The 17,275-nt window shown below is 42.4% G+C and overlaps 1 protein-coding gene across 4 annotated transcripts in view; it reads left to right on the plus strand.

Annotated features, from left to right (window-relative positions):
* AFF1 (AF4/FMR2 family member 1) overlaps positions 1-17,275 on the plus strand; it is a 168,133-nt gene that overhangs the window by 111,028 nt on the left and 39,830 nt on the right. For all 4 annotated transcript variants that reach the window (XM_045018571.1, XM_045018572.1, XM_045018573.1 and 1 more), the window contains 4 exons: positions 4,979-5,023; positions 8,767-8,853; positions 10,359-10,395; positions 10,908-10,959. In XM_045018571.1, the coding sequence (XP_044874506.1) occupies positions 4,979-5,023; positions 8,767-8,853; positions 10,359-10,395; positions 10,908-10,959 (221 nt within the window). The remainder of the gene's footprint in view (positions 1-4,978; positions 5,024-8,766; positions 8,854-10,358; positions 10,396-10,907; positions 10,960-17,275) is intronic.

Raw genomic sequence — 17,275 nt, forward strand, 5'->3', positions numbered from 1 at the left:
GAAATAGCATGTGTAGCCCCTCTGTGCTGGTTGTATAGGACACCAGGATCCCTGGGTTCTTATAAGTGCAAATCCATGCCCCATCCTGGGCCCACAAATTCATCTTCTGTTCAGACTCTGTCTAGGCTGATTAGGGGAGACCGGTTCTGTAGAGTGTAGGAGGTTTTAAGACACTCCCACATGGTCGTTTAGCTAGCTGACCCCTTACATCCCACAGAGGATCTGCATGAAAGTGATGCAGAAATCCTGGTGCTTGCCCAGCGCACCAGGGGAGAATTTGGTTCTCATAACCAAATTGTGGCTCTCTTTGTTTTTTTTGGGGCACTGAAAATAAATGCCGATTTTTACTTGGGACAGTTTGTGACTGAGCCCTGTGAAGTAAACATTTTGATGTGTGACTGATGCAGATGATGGCAGTCTATTCATTGGCAACAATTCCCTTTACCACTTGCCCCTTTTATTGGTGGTAACGTCCTTCAGTTTTTTCTATCACAAGGCAACGTATCAGAGTACAAACATTAACCTAAAATGTTCTCAAGAACACAGGTTTGACTTTTCTCTTTACAGAGGTGGGGGGGAGGAGAGGTTCTCCTGCAGGGGCCTATAATTCCTCATTACTGTAGCTATTTTACATTTGAATTTATCTATTAGCATAAGAGTAAAAGCAGATTGATATCCCCAGAATTGCTTGTACTCTTATGGTAATGGCTATAGAGTCAAATGTGAAATATCTTAGAAGCCACAAGTAAGATCCCTTCACAATAAAGTATAGTAGAGAAAACACAGTGCTGTGCTGTCACTGCCCAGTGCTGAAGTGTTTTTTTCTGGTGCTATGGGTGATTCAGCTGCATGTTCTTTACTATTCCAGGAGAAGGTATCTCCTATCTCGTGCTAGCATGTGAGTACTCTGCTGTACAGTCAGCTGGCAATCATGAACGTACAGAATTGCACTGAATCCTCCTGATGATTTCACACTAAGGAGTTACGGTATAGAAAGCTGAACCAGGCTCAAAAACCCAAAGTCCGCAGGCCTCACTGAGTTAATCAAGGGGTGTGAACTCACAGACAGGGTGAAAAGAGAACTGACCATTGCTGGTTTCCTCCTGCACCAATTAACCCCTTAAAACAGTGAGATCCTATACAGGAAAAGCCAACTTGATTTTCAGTTACTATATTGTAAAGGCCAAGGGACTTCGATACTTGAACCAGGGTGAGGACCTAATTCCTTGTCTGTCCACTATTTGAACAATCATTAGAATCCCTTATGTGACTGGTCCTCTCAGGTGCTGCAGGCTGTACAACAGCAGTTCTCAAACTGTGGGTTGGGACCCCAAAGTGGGTCGCGACCCCATTTTAATGTGGTCACCAGGTCTGGCTTAGACATGCTGATGTCCAGGGCTGGAGCCCGAGCCCCACCACCCAGGGCCAAAGCCAGAGGACTCAGGCTTCAGTCCCCCCTCTTGGGGTTGTGTAATAATTTTTGTTGTCAGAAGGGGGTTGTGGTGCAATGAAACTTGAGAACCCCTGCTGTACCCGAATATTGTCAGAAGTGCCTTTTTGTCAGGTGAGACTGTTGCATTTCATTGTGACGACATGCATGTTTGTACAGCTCGTGGGGCGTTGGCCAGTTGTGACACTGGGAACTAAGGTCCTCACTTAAAATGCTGCAGTGGTGGTGCCACTGCTCTGATGCTGCAGCAAAGATGCTACCTGTGCCGGCAGGAGGGGTTCTCCCATCCACATAGGTACTCCACCTCCCCGAGAGGCAGTAGCTATGTTTTTGGGAGAAGCTGTCCTGTCAACATAGCACTGCCTACACAGGAAGTTGGGTCAGTGTAACTGCGTCGCTCAAGGGTGTGGATTTTCTACACCCCCGAGCCATGTAGTTATACTGACCTAGGTTGCTAGAGTAGACCAAGCCTAGTTAGACTGTTGTACTACAGAGTTACAACTGCTGACATTAAAAAGAAGGGAAGAGCTCCTTTGTGCAATGTGAGCTGTGATGTGTTTAAATCTCCACCACAGTAATGCAAGAGTTCTTTGCTGCTTTTTTGAACACACACACACACACACACACACACACTCAGTGATGTCTCATCTGTGTAACTCATTTGACCTGGAGGAGTGACTTCTGGTGTATATTGGTGTCAGAAAGATCACAATCAAACTCATGGTGTTTGTTTTGCAGAGAAAAAGTAAAATCTCCAGTACGTGAGAGTAGACATATTGTGAGCTTTACAGGGTTGAGGAGGAAATGGTCTCCGTTGTTTAGCATGCTAGGGAAAGGAGTGTGTCTGCTCTTGCCCCTTCCACATGTGAACAGTGTGACACATGGAGAACGTCTGGGGCAGGTTAGAGTGACTTACTAGTGACAGCACTGAGGACGGACCCCTCGTTGGCTAGCTTTGCTGCTTTTATTGCAGGTGACTGTGGAGGTCAGGAAGAAGCTGTGTTTTGGGTCAAGAGCTGCAGCTTTCTGACCTCATTTAGTTAATGCTCGAGAATCCTTCTCCCTAGCCACCTCCCTTCCATAAATACATTGACAGCCAGATGTTTTGGTTTGATCCCTACACTCTCAATGAAGGGTGAAAACTTGGTTTTAACCCCAAGTTGGTGATTGCAGCTGCTCGACAAATGGAGCTTATTAATTTCCTGATTTCATTTTTTTTGTTCTTTTTTTTTTTGGCTAAGGCTGATGCTAGGCAGGTGTGAGGCAGTATGTATAAAAGATGCCTTTTGCTACTAGGATAGAAAACAGTAAATGAGAAACATACACATACATAATGCAGGCTTGTTCTCTCTGGCCAGACATCAGGTGGATACTTTTGAAGCAGTGTTCTGTCCTGTCAGTTGACATTTTTCACAGTCTTTGCTATCTTGGTGCTGGAATGAGAGGGCTTCCTATTAATTTTTTTCCACTGAGCATCCCTGTGTGCTGTAGACCAGAACCATGTGTCACTGTGCATCCGCTGGCTGAGTTGGTATGTACTGTACCTTCTGCATTCGTCTGCTTGAGAGGTATGAGGCAATGTCTTCCTCTCACCTCCCTGGCTGTATCCACATTTAGGGCAGGTCTGCACTTAAAACGCAACACCAGTGCAGTGGCACCACTTTGGCGCTTCAGTGAAGACATTACTACACAGACGGGACAGCTTCTCCCATCAGCGTAGTTAATCCACCTCAGCGAGAAGCGGTAGCTATATCGAGGGGAAAAGCTCTCCCATCAACATAGCGCTATCTACACTGGGAGTTAGGTTGGTATAACTGCGTTGCTCAGGGGGGTGGATTTTTCAGACCCTGAGAAATATAGTTACAGGGGAGTCGCATCTTACGCGGGGGCTAGGTTCTGAAGTCAGCGCGTAAGGAGAAAATCGCGTATAGTCAAAGGCTCATTGAGCGGAATGGCGGGCAGAATTGCCCGCACTACAGGTACAGTATTTAAATCGTTATTTTTCTCTTTTTTGTTTCTTTTGCCGAGTGCGTATAGTTAAAATCGCGTAAGTTAAATGCGCCTATGATGCAACTCCATTGTATACGGATGTAAGTTTATAATGTAGACGTGGCCTGAGTGTTGTGGATACTGCTAGGTGGTTTTGTTACTTGCTGTGCTCTCTATATATTCAACGGGATATTTAAAACAAACTAATTTCTGTGCCCAAGCCATAATGTCTGCTCTGTGCTCTATAATTAGCAAATGTCAGTGACTCTGCCCCAGATCTCAATTCACACCTGAGATCAGTCCAAGAAACATGGCAACACAGGGAGCCTGAGGCTCTGTCCTCCTGCTGTAACCCTGTTCCCCACTTCCTTGTAGTGGCAGGAGGCATTCGCCACTCCCTGAGGAGTGAAGAGGCAACAACATGGGGCCTTCCTTCCCTCAGAAGTAGCAGGAGACCCCCACGCCTCCAGAGAGGCAGGGGGACCCATGTTACTTACCTCAGCTGCTGGGGCCTGGCTCCTTGGGTGGGCCAGGCCCACTGCACTCTCCTCCTGCCACACACAGGGTCCTCTGCTGGAGTGGTTTTGAGAGGACCCACCAGAGCAGTGGAACTTGGAGTTAACACACCATGAGGTGCATGGGGCTGCCCATCCCCCTCTCCCCACAGAGCTGCTGTTTCAGGCTGTCTGCAGACTGAGGCAGACGTCACTACATCAGTTACACTTGGGTAATATTGTCACGCTTTTCAGAAACTGTCTTTAAATGAAAGCTCAGAGTCTGATGTAATCACATGACTCAAGGAGCTGGGGCTTTAGGCATTGACCTGTATTGTCTGTGCATCAACCCAGCCCTGTCTCTGCTTCTCAGTCCGGTGTTGCTGCTAGCAATTTTCTAACGCTACCTGGCAGGTCTGGGTGCACTTGATTTGGTAAAGGTAACGAAGCAGGTCATGAAGCTGCGGGGAGAGGGACACCCTGTTGGTCAAACAAGTCAAGTGCCTCCAATTACTGAGCTTGGTTTTCCTCTCTGTATGTAGCTTATCACAAAAAAACGCTAATGCAAAGCTAACGCACCGAAGTGAAGACATGACCATTAGCCGGAAACACAGCAGTAACTAGAGTGAGGTTGAATGAGAGCATGATAGGATGTTTCCTTCCCCTCTTCTTATCTACACCAGTGATTCATGGCAATTCTCTGTCCAGGAGGGCTAAACTGCATTCCTTCATGGCTGTGATAGAGCAGCTCCCAGTCATCCAATAGATGCTGCTGTTTATGGATAGAAGCCTCACCTTTCTTCTCCCCTCCCTGATCCTCATTCCCTTCAGCAAGGAGCTGGAAGCCCCAGCTTTGTAAGAACACTCTGAGTATTAACAACTTCTATTTTGGGGGCAAATCTTTAGTTTCATCCATGTTTTATTTACTAGCTTCCACAAAATTTATAATATCTGATCAGTAAATGCCTTTGCTCATCTTTGATTTCCGACAAAGTGTTCATGTGAATTAATGGAAGTCTCTCTCTCTCTCTCTCTCTCATTTTAGCAAACCTTCCCCAATGAAGTCCATTGCGTTGAAGAAATTTTGAAGGTGAGTGCACCACTGCAACTCTTCAGTTGTTTAAAGACAGATACTTGTGTAGTGAGTCTCTTTTCACCTGAACTTATCTTTCACTTTCATTAAAAGGCAGAATTGGGAGAAATTGTATTGTGCTTCTGTTGCATCAGACCACAATGCAATTACCGGGATTGTTTCGTTGTGCATCCAACAGAATCTAAAAGTAATGCCTCTGATAAAATACAGAAGACTTACAAGCAACATAATATAAATACTATGAAACCAACCCAGTCTGCCTTTTAAGTAGATGGTTGCTGGTTTTGAATGCATAGCCTGCTTTTCCCAAAGATGTTTAACTCATCAGTGCTTCCAGTTCCTGCTAGCTGAGAGAATGAGACTAAGGGTATGTCTTCATTAGCAACCATAAAGCTTTAACGTGGCTATGTAGTCACGGCATCAGCGAAAAACCACCCCCACGAGGAGAGTAGCTACCAGCGCTGGTGCACTGTCTATACTGCCACTTTACAGCGCTGAAACTTGAGTGAGAAAGTTTCAGCGCTGTAAAATGGCAGTGTAGACAAGGCCTTAGAGACTGGAGATCTCACCTCTGCAGATCAATGCAGAATACTGCCATTCAGCCAGTCCACATTCATGGTAGTTAAGGGTCTGATCTTGCAAAGCTAGTCCAGAAGCCGGGCATTCCCGCATTTGGCTCTACAAACTTCTCATAGGGTTATCACACAAGAAGATGGTCTATTTCATAAGAAGTGGTAGAACAGTGTGAAATACAGACAGTAGGTGGGTTAAGTGGTAGCATCTTCCTACCTATTGTATGAAAATGTATTTGTTTCAGAAGCTAGTCAAGTTAATTTTGAAAAGGCAGTTCAAGGATTTTAAACCCTGGTCCAATGCTCTCATCAGAGATGTATATTTCTACCACTCATTTCCCTCAATGTTGCTTCAAAGATTCAATATTCTGACCCTTCAGTCATAACCAGAAGATGTAATCAGGGCACTGTTTCATTTGAGATCCGATCCTACAAACACTTAATACCAGGTGCAGTATCTGTTACCATTGCATAAGGGCTACCCTTTTCCCCCACACTTTAGGAAATACACTGTTTTCCTGTTTGATAACAGATTCTGAGTGTTAGGCATTGCACAAATGTATGGAGACATGTGGTCCATGCCCAAAAGAGCTTGTAATCTAATTTTGAAACAAGTTGCAACAAGTAAAGTCAACAAACCTCTGAGGATAGGAGAAGAAGCAATGAGCTAAAATTGCAGCAAGGGAAGTTTAGGTTGGACATTAGGAAAAACTTCCTAACTGCCAGGGTGGTTAAGCACTGGAATAAATTGCTTGGGGAGGTTGTGGAATCTCCATCATTGAGGATTTTTAAGAGCAGGTTAGACAAATACATGTCAGGGATGGTCTAGATAATACTTAGTCCAGCCATGGATGCAGGGGACTGGACTAGATGACCTCTTGAGGTCCCTTCCACTCCTGTGATTCTATGAAACGATAGGAGTGAAAAGAGAAGGCGGACAAAGGTAATGATGATATGATCGCACATTTACTTAGGCTAGCTGTGATAAGAGGCTCATAAAGATGATAATAAGGTTTATAAAATAAAATCAGTAGTTTCTCATGCATAGAAATCTCCCTAGACAACCTTAATGGATGTCTGTAGAGCCAGATATAACAATGTGGACTTTTAAAATGTAAATCTCTTCTGCACATTAAAATCCTTTCTTGAAATGTGATTTGGTTGGGAAGCAAGAGACATTTCAGAGCTTTCCTCATGTTGCTCCTGGTAGAGAAGATTGTGTCAGACTGTGGCACAAAGGGGAACACTTATGCATGAATAATTTACCTGTTAATTTGTGTGAACTCTTTGTCAAACTGTGGATGTTTGTATTCGAAGCGATCTTTCTGCCATGCTAATTTCAGTCGGTCATTTTGGCCCCCAATGAAGTCAGTTCCTGGCGTTATACTTTTTTTCCGTGAGGAACAATTGCGAGGACACCAATTCAGAATGATGAGTTTAAGGCTGAGGAAAGAGGAGAATATGGACTGGGAAAAAGGGAAATTCTTGTTTATTAAAAGCAGAAGTGTCTGTTGGAACATGAGATAAGTAATACTACTGGGGTGAGAAGGAGAGAGTGACCAGCCCTATGAATTTAGGTTTAGACCTTGGAATGAGTACTGTCTTGAGGGTTCGAAGATCAGGGACAGGAGCTAAGTAAGTTCCATTTTTCCTGAGTTTAACCAGGTTCTTCTAACCACTTGAACCCCAATGTTCCCTGAGGCCTTGTCTAGATGAGGCTGTAACTCAGCTAGTTGAGGATGTGTTAAAGGCAGAGCCTTGTCTAGACTAGACTTTTCAGACACATTAATTAGAACAGTAGCTAATGTTTTCTAACAACACAGTTTTAAAATCCTAGGTTAGATAAGCCCTGAGTGCCACAAGAGGCATTATTCATTCTCTACCTTACCTACTAGTCCCTACCAATTCCAGTTGCTTCTGTACCCTGCTGCTTCTCAGGCAGGAACAAGCACCAGAAGATGGCACCTAGCAATGGTGGGAGGAGGGGAATATCTGGAATGCAGATGAGAAGGGAAGAAGGATTTCTGAAGAGCTAGAACTGCATCAGGATTGTTTCCCTCCTAGAGTCTGGGCCCAGTCCTCCTGGATTCAGCTTGCCTCTGTTACACTCTTCCCCAACGGTGACAGGAAAATCCGTGAAACTTGCCAGTTTGTAAAGCGTTTTGAATAGCTCCGTCGCTCAGTCTTTAAATTGAGACTGCCTCTATCCCTAAAAAGCAGGGGTAGTCAATTAAATTTTTTTTTTCAAGGTCCAAATTTCTTGGTCAAGGTATAATCAAGGTCCAGACTTTAGAGAAACACTTTTCACACCGTGATGATAAGTAAACAAACAGATTTAGCAGTCCATTCAAAAGTGTCTGGGAGTCTAGATTTTGCCCACAGTCTGCATATTGACTCCCCCTGTCTAAAAGGGATGTGCTAGTTCAACCACGAGTTGTTGGGTCCAATACAGTAATTATTGGGTGAAATTTTATGGCCCATGTTATGTAGGAGTTCAAACAAGGTGATCATAGGGCTCCATTCTGGCATTAAAATGTATTCATCTCAGGATAACCAGCTTCTGAAGGATTAAGTCATACCACAGGTACCTGGAGCAGTGAATGCTCAGTTTTTAATGGTGCCAGTGGAGGCAGTTTCAGCTCCAAATCTGAGTGGTTTGCTTAAAAGTAAATAGTAAAGAGAAGATAAGTTGCAATCAGAGTTCGCTGGTTGACCCCCGGGTATTATGGAAAGCCTTCTAAAACGGCATCAGTTATTTATCCATTGTGTCACCATCAGTGACTGTGATAATTTCCATAATAGAGAAGTCCTGCACTTTGAAAGCCAAAGAGCTTGTATTAAATTTTTATTTGCATCTGCCTTTACTAAATCTAATAGCTGGAATGCATTAGGCCCCAATCCCGCAAACACTTAGACATATACTTAACTTTACACAGTCTTCAGTGGGACTGCTCCCATGTGTAAGTGTTTGCAAGTTAGGGGCCATAGCTTTGTACTGAGAATGACCAGAATGTAAATTTCACAGGAAATGGTTTCTAAATAATCTTCTAGCTATAAGCAGGCCCATTAGGTACTTTTCAGTATATTAATATGAATGATGTAGAACTTCACTTGGGTATCAGTAGTTTAAAAACATTTAATATGCTTTTTCTTTTAATTCTTTTCTAGGAAATGACCCACTCATGGCCACCTCCCTTGACAGCTATCCATACGCCTAGCACAGCTGAGCCTTCAAAATTTCCTTTTCCAATAAAGGTAAAAAACCAACAACCTCCCCTCCTCCCCCACATACTTTTTAATATGTAAGGCCTGGTCTATGCTTAAAACTTAGGTTGACATAACTGTGATGCTCAGGGATGTGAAAAATCCATCTACCCCCAGTGTTGATGTAACCAGGTCAATGGAAGAATGCTTTTGTTGGCCTAGCTACCTTCGTCTGGGGAGGTGGACTTACTACAGTGATGGAAAAACTCCTTCTGTTGGGTTAGTTTTGCATCTACAGTCTGGGGTTACAATTCTCTGGTTATGTGGCTATAGTACCCATTATGCAGACATGGTCTTAGAATAGAGCTTTCAACTAAGATACATTTTCACCTGAGCTCGTCTCTTTCAGTACAGCAATTGGCTGTTAGATTTTGGTTTTATTTAGAAAACTCAGATATGAAATTAAAGCAGGATGGATTTTAAATATCAAGTATCAGAGGGGTAGCTGTGTTAGTCTGGATCTGTAAAAGCAGCAAAGAGTCCTGTGGCACCTTATAGACTAACAAACGTATTGGAGCATGAGCTTTCGTGGGTGAATACCCACTTCGTTGGATGCAGCTACATCCTATGAAGTGGGTATTCACCCACTGAAGCTCATGCTCCGATACATTTGTTAGTCTATAAGGTGCCACAGAACTCTTTGCTGCCTTTAAATATCAAGTCACTCTACCTTATTTCAAACCCATCTTTTTAGATCAAAATTAGGTTAGCTTTTGCTTCTGAGTAATTAGGTTTGTTTGGACTACAAACTTCTTGTATGTGTCCAGCTGTAATCTTCTCCTACCTTTTTTATTTTACACTGAAGTCTCTTTGTCTGTTATAAAACACATCTTGAGCAATAGAAAAAGTTGGATGAATAATCAGGAAAAGAAAAACCCTAATGTATGTTTGTCAGGATCTTGGTCTTCAAAAATAATTCATGCTTTCACAAAGATTTGCAAGGTCTCATCTGTGTTTATAGCATAAACAATAACTACTCTTTATTATCACTTTAAAAGTGTCCTCATAAATGTTTACCAAATCTTCTTTTCACTTTATTTCAAGATTCAAAAATTAATATACCAATAATATATGTACTGTTGACATTACTAGTACATCTTCTTGTCCAGGATAAACTATCTCAGTACATCTTAGGGTTCCGCATCATTACAAAGACAGAAGCTTCATCAGACTCCAACAAGACAGATTTTCATAGGTAACTCAGTTTAAACTGTTGGGCCTGGTTTTTCAGAAGTGCCGAATATCCACAAGTCTATTTTAAGTTCTTAGGAGCTGTGAATGAGTGCTGAACACCTCTACAAAATCGGAGCTTACACCTCCAGAAACAAAATGCAGATAACTGCAAACAGACAACTATTAAAATTAATATTATATTAGGTTTAGTGCTCTGAAAGAACTGAAGTTATTCCTATAAAATATATTACCTCACTCATCTTGTCTCTCTCAACTTTTTATAAACATTTTAATTTTAGCTTTTATTCTTTCTTTCTTTCTAGGAATCCCAGCTTGTTGGATCTGTAATACAGAATCAGAGTAAGTAAAAGGAAAAAAAAAATCCAAACCAGACTTGATATTATAAAGGGAGCATCCATACAGGGTGCGGGTGGTGGGTAAGGGGAGGGAGGGGGGAGAGAGAGAGAGTGTGTGTGTGTGTGTGTGAGAGAGAGAGACACACACACACACACACATAGGGGAGAGATTTTCAAAAGGATTTAAGTGATTTAGAAGCACAAATCCCAGAACTTTATTGAGTAGGGATGAACTTAAGCATATACTCAAATTTAAGCATATGCTTGAGGGCTTTGTTGAATTGGGGCCTTGATCTTTGTTATATATTTATTTCATGGATATAAAACTATAAAATATTAGAAAACTCTGTCTTGAATGGTCAATACCCAGGGTGTTATGCTGGATCAGCATCATATGTCTGTGAAAATTCCTGACCCAAAGATCAAGTTGTTTAGAAACACAAATAAAAAGTCAGTGCAATAAAATATGGCACAAATGAGGTAGACAACACCAACTGTGTTTCTTTGGTTTTACAGAGCAGTATGAGGCACCTTCAAAAACATTGCATAATTCACAGCAAGGAACATCGTAAGTAACCAGATTCACTTCTTGGTGATATGTTCAGTGAGCTGCAGTTATGGAATTATGGTGGGCGTCATAGGCGCCAACTTTCCCTGGCACTGGTGGGTGCTCATGCCCCCCCCGGTCCCGCCCTGACTCCACTCTTTCCCCACCCCTCCCCTACCCCCATTCCAACCCCTCCCCCAAAGTTCCCACCCCAATTCCGCCCCCTCCCTGCCCCTATTGGACCCCTTCCCCAAATCCCTGCCCTGTTTCGCAGCACAAGCGCTGGGAGCCAGGGGGGAAAAAGCAGGCATGCGGCGCACTCAGGGGAGGAGGCAGAGCGGAGGTGAGCTGGGTGGGAGGGGGTGGGGAGCTGCTGGTGCGTGCTGAGCACCCACAAATTTTACCCCATGGGTGCTCCAGCCCCAGAGCACCCACGGAGTCGGCGCCTATGGTGGGCATTACCTGTTTTAAACCCTGGTTTACTGGATTTTTGTGGAGATTGAAATTTTAGCAATCCTCTTCCAGTAAACTTAGGGTCTGATCCAACACACATTGAAGTCAATGGAAAGACTACATTAGATTTCAGTGCACAACCAGGCCCTTAATGAATTGGGTTTTTTCAATATTACTGATCATATGCTTTGAAGTTTTTCTCTCTGCCTCTATCGCTGCTTAATATCTAGCCATACCTCACACTGTTTGAACTACCAATAGTACATGATGTTCTTGTCTTAAATGCAAATATACGTCTGTTTCCTTTCATGTATATAGTTTAAAAGGTGAGTAAAATACCCAGTACCATTCTTTCTTTTAGATAGAAGTACTTGCAGCAGTGATTTATTAGTCAAGCACTTAATCCTCACAGTCTCAAATTCAGATTTTTATAGCACTTAGTGTGCTGTTGGATTTTGGGAAACTATAGATTCAGATTATTAAAAGACCAATAATGATATTGCTATGATTATAGAGATAATATTGGTCTCTTGGATTATTCTTTTCAGTTATCCAAAAGAAAAGTTTCCTGAATGATTTTATTGCTGGTTTCCTATTTGTTTTAAAGGGTGAATCATTCTTTTAATCTTTCAAATAACCAGAAAGTCTTTATTTCTGCTTCTGAAAATTAGATTGTTAATTTGTGCTTAAGCCAAACATTAAAAATTCAGTGTTTGTAGGAAACAGTCTGTTAGCCAGCTGCATAGTATGAGGGTTTCTTTCTATTTCTTGTCTGCTTATTTGCTTTGCCTCTGTTCTCTTTGTTTGTTGTGTTTTCTAAGAGCGGTAAATTTATAATTTGTATCTGAATGAGAGGGATTTTCTAGTCCACAAAACATTTTTACTGGGTATAACTTGGTTTAACTGTTATAGTTTTATTGACACTGAAAACTCTTATGACAGCGCATAAACTATTGATGAACGGTTCTTGCTGAAAGGAAAAGTAGAAGTGACTCTTTGTGACCTCATTTCTGTGTGCAAAATAAGAATTTTCTCCACTAAATCCTTTCCTGTGTTATAAGAAAACTTTAATGAGTACATCTTTATTCCATCAGAATATTGCTTTCCTAAATTTACATATCCATTTAGCTTTAGTTTTTTTAAAGCTGCTTAATTCTTTCAGAGCTTTTAGCCAAGTAGGTGTTTCGATTTCAGAAGCCTTACATTGTGCCACTGATAAAGAACTAGTTTATAGACTGGAAAATAAGATTTTTACAAAAGTTTAGGAATCCTTGCCCTAGATATGATTATATAAAATACCAGTCCTTTCATTCTACTCCCTATGGTCCCAATCATACAATCAGATGTGCAGTGTGGCCCCAAGGACATCAGTGGGGTTCCTCAAGGCAGAAGGTTCCACCCATATGGTTTAGGAGTCAAGGCCTTTGTATGTAAAATTGAAATCCTTCTAGTGGTATCAGAAATCGCAATGATACTTTCTCTGCTAATTTTAATAAAGGAATATTGGGACCAGGTTGCTTTAGTGTAGGATTTTTCAAAAGGTCTCAGTGTTGGCCTAACTCTGCTTCCATTGAAGTAAACTCCAATGTTAGGCCATGGCTGAGCGTTTTGAAAATCTGATTTTTGAAAAGGATTAGGGGGCTGGGAGGTGATAGGGAAAGACAGCTAGTAACTGATTCATTTTTCTCTTCAGTATGTGTAGAGAAGGTTAATAATTGTAATACAGTGACTTTGTAGCATTAGTAACAGGTGAAAAGAGTAACCAGTTAATTAGGTTAATTATAACTTTCAAAGTATTGTGTGATGAAATTTAGTCCTGCAGAGTTAACCAGACCAGATGGCAGTATGGATAGATTCTGAGCCTTATGCAAGAGTAAGTTTCAAGTAAGGAGCACTGAGTTACCCAAAGGCGATTCAAATAGCAGGGTAATTGCTGAATCCTTTTATGTTTAGCAATTGTTGCAATATTTAAAGCCACATAATGTTACTGGTAGGAATGTTGTTCTCTGAGGGCTTGTCTACACTGGCAATTGACAGCGCTGCAACTTTCTCGCTCAGGGGGGTGAAAAAACACCCCCGTGATCACAGCAAGTTTCAGCGCTGTAAAGCACCAGTGTAGACAGTGCACCAGCGCTGGAAGCCGCATTCCCAGCACTGGGAGTTATGCTCTCATGGAGGTGGGTTTTTTAGAGCGCTGAGAGAGCTCTCTCCCAGCGCGACCACACAAGCCACTGGCGCTTTAACGTTGCCAGTGTAGACTAGCCCTGAATGTTACAAACTGGAGAGAGGTTCCCCCCAGCCCAACTCTGTTTTAACCACTAGCAATGAAATTAGGCATTTTTTAACATGGTTCAGAACAGGGATGGGGAAAATCAGAACTGGCCTGTGCTCTGGCTCTCCTGCCCAATTGAACTGAGCCTGAAGGGACTTTGTATGTGAGTGCTGTAAGATCTATTAAACATGCCCAATTGCCATCTTGGCCTATTAGTTGTCCTTTCATCCCAGGTTGAAATCCCATAGATTGGGCCACCTTGCTTCTCTTCCCTCTCTTCTGCCATTTGCTTTCTCACCAACAGTTCCCTCCCCCCACTTCAATGACATCTTCCCTTTCCTCTCCTTTAGATAAAAGTACCAGTGTCCGCAGCTCCAGGGCCCCTTCACTTTCTAAGTGGGTGTATCTCTGCTGGAATCACAGGTGTGACTGCAGCACATGTAGATATAGCAGAGCTAGCGTTGGCCTAGCTAGCTCGAATAACTATAGCAGTGAAGCTGTAGCAGCACAGTCTAGCCACTCAAGTGCTACTCAGGTGCCCAGGGAGTGTTGTTCGGGCAGTGCTGCCATGGCTTCACGGCTATTGTTTTTTGAGCTAGCAACTTCAAAGTTCACTTCCGCTGGTGGTAGTAACATCAGGAGCCCTAGCGTAGACACCGTATTTTCTGACTCTGTTTGGAATTGATACGGTGCATAAAACACTGGCAGTAGCCAACATCCTGTCTATGGTGGGGCTCCCAACGTTGCTGCTATATTTGTAGGAGACTTGTGCAGAATTTCCCTAGTGTAGGCAGGCATAGAAGTTGTACCCAGGCTTGCAGCAGTGGTGCTTAATCTCCTCTACGCTAGTAGTTAAACTATTTTCAACACCAGTTCAGTGGGACGCTTTCCTGACCATTCTTGTCAGAAGAGGGTCAGTTTTCTAGCACACAGCGATTCTGAGGTTCTGCCTATTAGTTCTGTAGCTTCTCTCTCATCATTAAGGACATTAGGGAATTTCATTTAAAAAAAAGAAAATCCCCGCTGTACTGAATCAGTGGGAGACATAACATAGCCTAAGCTGGGATGGCTTCCAGTGTTCGTAGCACTATGTCAGTTAAAGGAAGGCAGGGCTCTCACCATTGCAGCTGAACCAGAGGTAGCACTGGTGAGTCTTTCTTGATATAACTCCCTAGCATAGGCAAGGCCTGCCGGAACGAAGTAAATTATAGCTGCTTGATGTACAGTAGAAACCATTAAGAAGTCAATGAGCCGGATTCTCCACTGCCTTGCATGTTGACCGTTTGCAGAGGGCACAGTGAGTATAAAATGTTCCCCCCAGTGTCAGTGAAAGGTAAATGCTGAGCGAGTTGTGTTCTTCATGCACTTTGCACAAGTGTGAATGACTACTCAGAGTGCAACGCAAGGAAGGGTCAGGTCCAACATTTGCAAGCCATTACCCCCAGAATGATTTTATTTTAGATATGAAGAGAAGCTGATTCTCTCAGATGCCACCCAGCAATGTCTAATTTTAAATGTCTTTTAATGGTGACTGCTTTATCGGGGCACGAGAATTAGTTTTTGCTCAGACGTTGATGTATCCGAGATATCTGTAAGTGCAATCGACCAAAATGCATAGCCAGTCAGTGTGAAGAAGTGACTTAGATTTGCATATCTAATGGTTTAAGTCATGATTTGCCCAGAGACTTAATTACGCCTCCTTCTTGAACTGATGCATCTCTGAATTTTGTTTTCATTTATACAATGGCACTTTCTTCCTTTGCTCTTCGAAATACACGTGACTGTCTGAAAATTCAGCCCGTTTAGAGTAGCTCACGTTAGGAAGTGTAGTTGACTGAAAACAAACAGCATTTGTGCTGGTTAATTAGAGATTGAAATCCCTATGCATCTGTGTGCCCAAATTAAGCATTCAGCTATACAGAACATACAAGGATTTCCCAGATGGCTTTCATTCTTGAATAAGGCCCTTAAGTTAGCACCTGGCTTCATTGGAATGGACGTAGCCTTTCTTTTTAGAAGAGGAGATGCCAAGTTCATTCTTGCTAATGTGTCACTAACCAAGCCTGCAGAGAGAGACCAGCTTGTGCATTCAGTGGAGCTGTTCCTTTCTGGCATGCTACATTAGTTTTAGAACTGCTTCCCTAAGAAAGCTTTTTTAATAGGTTTTCTGAGAGAATGACTGTGTGTGCATGTGGTGCAGTTTCTACAGACTACAGAATAGAATGTGACAACACCTAAAAATATGGTAACTCCTGAGCTAATTAAAGTCTTAAAAATATTAGTCTGGGTTTATTTTCTTTAACTAGGCTATTTAACAACTTGTTGAAATGTTATGTAGGAAACTGGCTCTCTTTATCTATTTGAAAGCATGACTCATTTGAAGCATTATTTGTTGAGCCAACCAACCATTTTCATTTACTAATAGCTTAAGTGGAAGGCACTTCTTAAAATAATGCAAAATTAAAGAGGACTTCCCGATAGTCTTATTGCTCTCTCGCACATGGTCCTGTTGCCTTGGAAGGAAATGCATCTGTAGCCCAGACTTTAAAAAAGTTCCTAGTAGGGTTTTGGTTTTTTTAAACATCTGGGCAGCCTGAAACTTGTGGCTTGAAATTGGTAATGGAATATGAACCATTCTTCTGGCTGGATGGCTTGGAGTTTACTCAAGGTGGTAGTTATCACCTTATAATGACTAATTCCCCAAAGGTCCTAATTCCTAAAGAACAGTTGTCTGCATTGCCCTGCAGAAAAAAACAGCCATTCTGGTTGGCAGTCTCTTCAGAACGATGAAGGATTGAAGACTTAAACAGCCATAAACTGGAAGTCACTTAAGACAGGATAGTGTATGTAAATCCTTGCATTACTGCTGACCATATGTTGTTTCTGTATTGTAATTAATTAGAGGACTTCGCTTTGCAAGATGGTCATTCTAGCACCTTTTAGCAATATGTTGATTTCAGAAAAGGACATGCCAGCTTTAGACTCCAACAAGAAAGCAGGTAAACCGGATGAAGTTTAATAAAGACAAATGCAAAGTGCTCCACTTAGGAAGGAACAATCAGTTTCACACATACAGAATGGGAAGAGACTGTCTAGGAAGGAGTACAGCAGAAAGGGATCTAGGGGTTATAGTGGACCACAAGCTAAATATGAGTCAACAGTGTGATGCTGTTGCAAAAAAAGCCAACGTGATTCTGGGATGCATTAACAGGTGTGTTGTGAGCAAGACACGAGAAGTCATTCTTCCGCTCTACTCTGCGCTGGTTAGGCCTCAACTGGAGTATTGTGTCCAGTTCTGGGCACCGCATTTCAAGAAAGATGTGGAGAAATTGGAGAGGGTCCAGAGAAGAGCAACAAGAATGATTAAAGGTCTTGAGAACATGACCTACGAAGGAAGACTGAAAGAACTGGGTTTGTTTAGTTTGGAAAAGAGAAGACTGAGAGGGGACATGATAGAAGTTTTCAGGTATCTAAAAGGGTGTCATCAGGAGGAGGAAGAAAACTTGTTCACCTTAGCCTCTAATGATAGAACAAGAAGCAATGGGCTTAAACTGCAGCAAGGGAGGTTTAGGTTGGACATTAGGAAAAAGTTCCTAACTGTCAGGGTGGTTA

This window comes from Mauremys mutica, chromosome 5, assembly GCF_020497125.1.
Source record: "Mauremys mutica isolate MM-2020 ecotype Southern chromosome 5, ASM2049712v1, whole genome shotgun sequence".
Classification (NCBI taxonomy): domain Eukaryota; kingdom Metazoa; phylum Chordata; order Testudines; family Geoemydidae; genus Mauremys; species Mauremys mutica.